Source organism: Lygodium microphyllum, chromosome 25 (assembly GCF_053477565.2).
Source record: "Lygodium microphyllum isolate KBCC chromosome 25, Lygodium_microphyllum_v1.1.10, whole genome shotgun sequence".
NCBI lineage: Eukaryota > Viridiplantae > Streptophyta > Polypodiopsida > Schizaeales > Lygodiaceae > Lygodium > Lygodium microphyllum.
This window is the reverse complement of record NC_141159.1, coordinates 111,079,944-111,088,915: the sequence shown is the minus strand read 5'-3', so window position 1 is coordinate 111,088,915 and position 8,972 is coordinate 111,079,944. Positions and strand designations below refer to the sequence as shown.

The window sequence follows — 8,972 nt, the reverse complement described above, 5'->3', positions numbered from 1 at the left end:
GTGTCCTTGGGGACAAAAAGACTAATTAGCATGTCCACGCCACAATCCTTATGAAGCCCAATGAAATGTGTGGGATGCCAAATCCGAACCCATGGCTTTGCACTTAAAAGCACTTAAATTCTGACTGGGTTGTCCATACCATCCATTCACAAAGCCATACAAAATACGTGGGATGTAGGATTTCAATCAATGGCTTTGCACTTCAAAACTGCTTGGCATTCCAACAAGCCATTCAAGATTTGATGTGTGGAAAAGTGCAATACTTCTTATATAATGATTTTTCGTCCCTTCTCTTAAAACAGCACTGCCTGCCCATTATTACTTGGGGAAAGGCTCGCATGTGGATATATGTGAATGTGGCCTAAGGAATATGACTAGAAGAAATAGGGCAAATGGGCCCATAGTGGTGCACCTAACTTCCCACCCATCCAGAATGCAGCACAAAGAAAATCCACAAAAACCATTTGAGCCATTCGATGATGCGAGCTTGTAAATAAAATCTTACCTCAAACACCTACGCTACAGAAAAAGATCGCAGATGTTGAAGCGAATCCAATGCATTAAAAAAATGCCCACAATACTCTGCGAGCAGGGCCCAATAATACGTTGCAAGCGAATCTTACCACCCTTAGCCAGCGAGCACGGGCGAATGGTCGAACTCCATGATCATCTACGCTTAAGAGGTGGGAGCACTTGCCTGGTACTGATGTCCTCCAAGTATTATCTGTACTATCGGTATCGATTGGCCTAGACAAAACTGTAGCACTGAATTCGGGTAGTTCCGTGGATATGTATGAATGCACATGGTTAGTCGCCTTCACGAACGAGGAAGTGCGAGAGGTGTTGCCCCGTTGACTTAGCATTATATTCGATCCCCTCGAGAGAGAGCGACGGGTATAAGACTTCGGAGCACGGACGTGCGAAGAGACGGAGAGACAGAGAGAGAGATCCGTTTACGACTTATAAACTGATAGTACAGCCATAAGGTCCGACATGGCGGTGGCGCGCCAACTCTTCTTCTGTTTCTTGCTGTCGCTGGGTCTCTCGTTGGCTATCGAGCTCGGGGCGGCGCATGACCAAACCGACTATGCCAAGCCCAAGCCCAAGCCCAAACCAAAACAGGACCCTGGCAAATATGGCGTGGATCCCCAGACCACCAAATACGTGATGGTGACCGAGTCCCGGAACCCTTACGCCAGGGACCAGGCACGGTGCCTCGCCAAGAACCGGTGCTTTCTCCGTAAGCTCAAGTGCCCGCGTGAGTGCCCGAAGCGCCAACACACCAAATATCACGCCTCCGAGTGCTTTGTGGACTGCTCGCGGAAGTGCCAGACCTCCTGCAAGCGTAAGGGGATCTCTCTCTCGTCCCCCCCCACCTTTTGAATTCCTAGAGCATCACGAGCTAGTCACTCTTGCCCCCCCCGCTCCCCACAATCCCCGTGTGTTGAATTCCTAGAGCATCACGAGCTCCAAGGTGTCGTACTGTAGGAAGTCACCAATACATATCTTGTTGGAGTGGAAGATGGCGGTTGTTGCGATGGGGATGGGCATTGCACTTGCGAGGCTAGCTATGAGATGGCATGTGGGATAGATATGAGGGGGCATGGGGGGTGGGGATTGCACCTACAAGGCTAGATATGAGGCGGCATGTGAGCTACGAATGCATTTCGTGTTGCAATGCTGTATGGTGATTGTAGTTGGATGATGGTACCTGGGGTTGGATGAAGATATGAAGTGGCTTGAGGAGCTCATTTTGTTGAGAATACACATACAATCGAATAGTAAAGCTAACATAGTCTCTCTCGATGGCACATAGTTAGTGAGTTGCCCATGCATTTCGTGTTGTAATGCTCTATGGTGATTGTAGTTGGATGATGGTACCTGGGGTTGGATGAAGATATGGAGTGGTTTGAGGAGCTCAACGTGTCGAGAATACACATACAATCGAAAAGTAGTAAAGCTAACATAGTCTCTCCCGATGGCACATAGTTAGTGAGTTGCCCACATTTTCTCGAGAAGAGATCTAGATACCCACATCAACAAGGCTATCATTGAATACCATATGAGGCAGATGCCAAGGCCGCTTTAGTACACAAAGCTACAATTCCACCTAGGGAGATACATCAACAAGGGAAAGAGCATTTCTATCTTTTTTCTTCCTTGTTAATAGTATCATTTACATTTGTATAATAGATATGCTCTTACTTAGAGTATCGCCCAGCATCTAGTTTCTAAGCTTGTCTTTTACCTTGGTGATAAGAGATATACACTTCATTGTATGGGTTGATGTGGTCCGATAGCCTTTGAGAAACGTCTCTCACACACACACACACACACTCTCTCTCTCTCTCTCTCTCTCTCTCTCTGTGCATGTCTGTAACCTCCTAACGATGTTTAAGTATGCAACAGATCGCAAGCCTAACTGTCACGGCTACTCCTCCGTCTGCTACGACCCGCGTTTCGTCGGCGGCGACGGCGTCATGTTCTACTTCCACGGCAAGGCGGGCGAGGACTTCTGCCTCGTCACGGACCCATCCCTCCACATCAATGCCCACTTCATCGGCCTGCGCCCGGCTGGCCGCACGCGCGACTTCACGTGGGTGCAGGCCCTGGGGATCCTCTTCGAGGGCCACACCTTCAGCGTCTCCGCCCGAAAGACCGCCGCGTGGCGGGACGAGGTGGACGCGCTGGAGTTCACGTACGACGGGGAGGCGGTCCAGGTGGAGGAGCGGGCGGGGGCCACGTGGAGCGCGCCGATGGACGAGGTGAGGGTGGAGAGGCTCGGGGACACGAACAGCGTGCAGGTGTCGGTGGACGGCCTGATGACAGTAGCAGTGGAGGTGGTGCCTATAACCCGGGAGGAGGACAGGGTGCATGGCTACGGCCTCCCCGCAGACGACTGCTTCGCGCACCTCAACACGCAGTTCAGCTTCCTCGGAGGCCTCTCGCCTTCCGTCGATGGCGTCCTGGGGCAGACCTACCGTCCCGGCTTCCGTAACCCCGTCAAGGTGGGCGTGCCCATGCCCATCATGGGCGGCGAGACCAACTTCCGCACCTCCTCCCTCTTCTCCACCAATTGCTTAGCCAACCAGTTCCATGCCGCAGCTGACTCGCGGCCCCAGCTCCTGCCCTCGACCACCGCTCCATTAATGAATGCCAAATGTAGCAGCACCTCCACTGCCGGAGGCATCCTCTGCCGCCGCTAGACTATACTATATAGTCTACACCCCTTTCCAACCCACCCTAAATCAGCCCAACGCTGAAACCAACCTCATTGGAATCATGCTTAACTAACAAGGTATCACTAGGCTCCGCGACTCGCTCGCTCGCTCTCTCTCTCTCTCCAACACCTACATGTAGCCCTTTCACATCCGGATTCCCCATTGAATGAGTAACCTAAAAAAGAATGCCGGAGAGATCCAATCAGTGTCTCTCCAAGGCAATCATATAAGACCTTCAAGGCACCATTTACATTTCTTATTTGATTCTTTTCTCCTACCTCAAAGGTTGTTGACCAATTGTTGCTATAATGCAATGCCCGAGGTTTGGGTCAATTTTCACCATCTCTCTAGGGCAAAATTTCCTAAAGTTTGTCTTCCTTTGGATGCACTATACTTCCTAGGGTAGGCTCAAAGTTGTATGGTGTTCTTATCCTACATTTCCAACAACTAGATAGGCATTATCATGCATGTGGTTGTAAACTATGCATGTGCTTCTTTACTTTAAGAAGCCATATAATGACTCTATCATGGCTCTCCCATTGCTGGGCAAGGACATATAAAATATCGTGATATCACTAAAACACATCATTTGCACAAAAGAAATTCCACTAAAAAGTACAATTATACAAAAAAATGGATTTTTAAATTACGATTTCACAATGTTTTAATACTAGCAACTCATGTTAATAACATCTGCATATACTATTGCAATATCCAAGGTGCAATCATGAGTAGGTTAACAATGACATGAAAACTTGTACTTGCTAAAAGCCCTGAATCAAGCTAATTGGGATTTTGAGGTTAATTTGGCTTTTCCATTTCCATGATCATCATTGCATGTCTCTTTGTTACAAACACTTAAGTCAAGATGCCCAAATTCAAAATGTGAAAAGAGCACAAGTATGTGGGTGCAATTGGATGATAGGTGTGCAAAGGGTGTGCGTGCTAGTGCAAGAGTACTTAGTTCAAGAGTGCCCAATGCAAGATGAATTTCTAATACAAGAGTGATCTGGCGCAAGAGTAAGGTTCTAGTGCAAGAGTGATCTTTTAGTACAACAATGAAGTTGTAGTGTGACAGCAGTGATCTTGTAGTGCAAGAGTGATCTATTAGTGCAATTCAGTCTAGTACAAGAGTGAAGTTACATAGTGCAAGAATACAATAGGAGAGGTGTCAAGCAAGATCAAAGCAAGCAACAAGACTTAAATGTAATCAACCAATGCACAGTGTGACAACAAGAGACAACTAACCAATTTACTTTTTTTAAAGGGAGTTTTGATCACTTTCCATCCTTCAATGCACATATAACCAAACAACTATGATATGCACAATATATTTTTAACCACAATATCACACAAACTCTTGAGTGAGATAAGTGCGAGTGTTGAGTTTTGTGCTTTTGCATTTTCTGGGCTTTGCTCACTCTTCTTCCTTCAATGTATACACTATCAATCGACCCTAACAAGCAAGACTCCATTTGTAATATTGATGCATGGATTTCTCAATAAGAAGAGTTGAGATTTGAGTTTTGAGTTTTGCTATTTTACATTGTGCTTTTTCGTATTTTTGTATTGTTTTTGATTCAATGCACACATAACCAAACAAGCATGCAATATCTTCCATCCATAGCAATATCACATGATTTGTTCAAGCAAGAAGAGTTTAAGTTTTGAGTTTTGCATTTTGTGTTTTTTTAAAGTTTTATTATGCTTCTAAGTTTGAGTTTTGTGTTTTTTTCTATTCTAATAAATCCAAATTTCCAATTTCAATCCAACAAATCAGAACCTTTGGATTTGGCCTTCCTAAACTAGTCACATGTTTCGGAGTATGAGAATTGTGAGCATCGACGATCAATACCCCATTGATCCCATCCACACTCAAGCAGAAAAACCTCCTATTTTATCACATTGTAGGAGTGTGAGAACCTTGATCATTGCACTATTCTTTGTCTTGGCAATGGAACCAATAGGTTGGGCCAAACACATAACAATCTGGACATCATATGGGTTTCTAATTTTCAAACAAAAGAAACAACTCACCTTGCCACAATCTCTCACCTTGTCTTCTTGATACTCTTCTTTCACTAATTATACATTCTTCTCTATCCCAAGAAAGGAAGAACACTAGATTAGCTTTGAGGTGTGGTAAACTCACCTATCATACATTATCGTGTGATAGTCCAAAAGCTTAAAGGCTCAAAGATGGTTATACAACCCAAGCAACACAATCTGATGTTGGTGCTCCTTTGCATCCATCTTCAAGTACGCCAATGATGAGAGAAAAAGATGAAGAAGAAGAAGGAAAAGAGCTTCACTGTGTTGGATTCCTCACTCTCTTCTAGTCTCACAACCTCACACACAATTTGGAACTCAGTCCTCTTGTGGATGGGAAGAAGAAGAAGAAGAAGAAGAAGAAAAGTAAGAAAAAGATATAGAGCTTTACTTATCCTTAGTCCCTCATTCATCACACATCTCACACTCTCTTTCCCTGATTCTCAACAATGGAGATAAGATGATAGTCCCTCACTCATCACACCTCTCACATTCTCTCTCCCTCATTCTCAACAATTGAGATAAGATGATAGCATAGAAGAAGTGAGTATAAAGCTTCAATCATTGCATGACAGAGCTTCTGCAGGATGGATGCACCAAAACAGTAAATACAATTGAGATCTCCCATCTCTATATAGGCCAAGACTAGGGTTAGAATTATGCCCCTTCTTTAGGTGGCACCCCATTTACATTTTAGGATTTTCATAATTGTGAGTTAGGGTTTGTGGTCTCTATTGGATGTCCTATTCACTTTGTGGAATCTAGGTTGGTCATTCCATAAAGCATGCTTCTACCTTAGCCTAATAATAGAACCGTAGGAGATGATAGAATGTGCACGGTTGACTTTCACAAATACAACCATAGGAGATGATACAATGTGCATGGTTGACACTCACAAAAATAATATAGCCTTGAATATGATGTGATATTTATGAAGTAAACAAATAATAGAAGTGCCAAAAAATAATCACATTACTTATGCTTTGACTTTGCGTTTTGAATCTCTTGTTAATATATTGCTTCTCTAATGGAACTTGACTTGGATGGTGAAAATGATAGGTCCTAATGTGAAATGAAGGAGAGATTCCATAATTTTTGTTTGGGGGACGAGCCTAGGAATGTAGGGGGCTAGGGGAAAGTGCTTCTTCTGATGTGTCACAATGACCTATATCTAGAACATATCCATACTTGCATTCTAGGAATCTATTCCTTCTATTCCATTAGGTTGGCTTAATATGTTGGTCTCTTAATGATAGTGATACTTTGGGAAACTGCTTGCACACGTGCACATTGATTGGAAGGAAAAAAGAAAAGATTGATTTTACACAACTCAGTTTCATGTGTTTTTGAATCAAAGTATATAACATTACTTTGAGAAATAGCATGTTTTGAAATAAAGTGTTGGAAGCAACACCATAGTAATGCACTGAGAATTCAACATGATGCTTGTTGTCAAAACTGAGTAAGTAACCTAAGAAACATTTTATCACATCACAAGGACCAAATCATAGACACACATAGAACTCTAAGGCCTAAGTCAAATCTCATATTGATCTTGTTCTATGATTTTACAAAACAAAAACTTTGATATCTACTTTTCCTAGGAGTGGAGCCCTAGCCATGACCCAACTGCTATAGCATCGACCATCTATTCCATCCACAAACTCAATTCTCAAGTCCCACACCACTCAATGTTCCCATTGACTAAGTGATTGACCTAGTCAATCTAGAAACATCATATCCTAATCTAAGCATAGAGACATGTAAAAGTAAATTTAACAACAATTGCTAAATTACAAAAACTTAAAGGAGAGTGTTGAGAGACCTTGAAAGAAATAATGAGCCTTGCAGTTTGAAAGTGAAGAAGCACACACAAGTCAAGATTTCATAAGAACTTGACCCCACAAGAAGAGTCATATGTTTTATATGGCTATTGAGAGCTAGATACCTAGTTGACATGTTAATAGCAGACTAGAGTGAGAAATTGAGAAATTTTAAAATCTTATGAGTCAACTAGGAGTGTATATTCCAATCCAATTATTCATTAATGAGATGATAGAGCTAGTAGTACAAAGGCCACACCCATAGCTAGTAGATCGGATGGTCATAGATAAATCCACAAAGGCTAACCTAAGGGAGTTTTGATCACTTTCCATCCTTCAATGCACATATAACCAAACAACTATGATATGCACAATATATTTTCAACCACAATATCACACAAACTCTTGAGTGAGATAAGTGCGAGTGTTGAGTTTTGTGCTTTTGCATTTTTTGGGCTTTGCTCACTCTTCTTCCTTCAATGTATTCACTATCAATTGACCATAACAAGCAAGACTCCATTTGTAATATTGATGCATGGATTTCTCAGTAAGAAGAGTTGAGATTTGAGTTTTGAGTTTTGCTATTTTACATTGTGCTTTTTCCTATTTTTGTATTGTTTTTGATTCAATGCGCACATAACCAAACAAGCATGCAATATCTTCCATCCACAGCAATATCACATGATTTGTTCAAGAAAGAAGAGTTTAAGTTTTGAGTTTTGCATTTTGTGTTTTTTAAAGTTTTATTATGCTTCTAAGTTTGAGTTTTGTGTTTTTTTCTATTCTAATAAATCCAAATTTCCAATTTCAATCCAACAAATCAGAACCTTTGGATTTGGCCTTCCTAAACTAGTCACATGTTTCGGAGTATGAGAATTGTGAGCATCGACGATCAATACCCCATTGATCCCATCCACACTCAAGCAGAAAAACCTCCTATTTTATCACATTGTAGGAGTGTGAGAACCTTGATCATTGCACTATTCTTTGTCTTGGCAATGGAACCAATAGGTTGGGCCAAACACATAACAATTTGGACATCATATGGGTTTCTAATTTTCAAACAAAAGAAACAACTCACCTTGCCACAATCTCTCACCTTGTCTTCTTGATACTCTTCTTTCACTAATTATACATTCTTCTCTATCCCAAGAAAGGAAGAACACTAGATTAGCTTTGAGGTGTGGTAAACTCACCTATCATACATTATCGTGTGATAGTCCAAAAGCTTAAAGGCTCAAAGATGGTTATACAACCCAAACAACACAATCTGATGTTGGTGCTCCTTTGCATCCATCTTCAAGTATGCCAATGATGAGAGAAAAACATGAAGAAGAAGAAGGAGAAGAGCTTCACTGTGTTGGATTCCTCACTCTCTTCTAGTCTCACAACCTCACACACAGTTTGGAACTCAGTCCTCTTGTGGATGGGAAGAAGAAGAAGAAGAAGAAGAAGAAGAAAAGTAAGAAAAAGATATAGAGCTTTACTTATCCTTAGTAAGTTTTGTTTTGCATTTTGTGTTTTTTAAAGTTTTATTACGCTTCTAAGTTTGAGTTTTGTGTTTTTTTCTATTGTAATAAATCCAAATTTCCAATTTCAATCCAACAAATCAGAAACTTTGGATTTGGCCTTCCTAAACTAGTCACATGGTTCGGAGTATGCGAATTGTGAGCATTGACAATCAATACCCCATTGATCCCATCCACACTCAAGCAGAAAAACCTCCTATTTCATCACATTGTAGGAGTGTGAGAACCTTGATCATTGCACTATTCTTTGTCTTGGCAATGGAACCAATAGGTTGGGCCAAACACATAACAATATGGACATCATATGGGTTTCTAATTTTCAAACAAAAGAAACAACTCACCTTGGCACA

General features: G+C 42.0%; 1 protein-coding gene across 1 annotated transcript; it reads left to right on the top strand.

Moving 5' to 3' along the window:
* The first annotated feature begins 911 nt into the window (after positions 1-911).
* Positions 912-3,755, top strand: LOC148014625 (uncharacterized). The gene is made up of 2 exons (XM_087667303.1): positions 912-1,345; positions 2,410-3,755. Exons 1-2 carry the CDS (start codon positions 994-996, stop codon positions 3,204-3,206), a joined length of 1,149 nt encoding a protein of 382 aa, XP_087523429.1. The 5' UTR covers positions 912-993; the 3' UTR covers positions 3,207-3,755.
* Positions 3,756-8,972: the final 5,217 nt, after the last annotated feature.

Bases quoted from the DNA above. Each gene is read 5' to 3' on its own strand.
- LOC148014625 (XM_087667303.1), top strand. From the start codon at position 994: ATGGCGGTGGCGCGCCAACTCTTCTTCTGTTTCTTGCTGTCGCTGGGT. The intron at 1,346-2,409 runs GTAAGGGGATCT...AGTATGCAACAG, and splicing joins GTGCCAGACCTCCTGCAAGC to ATCGCAAGCCTAACTGTCAC.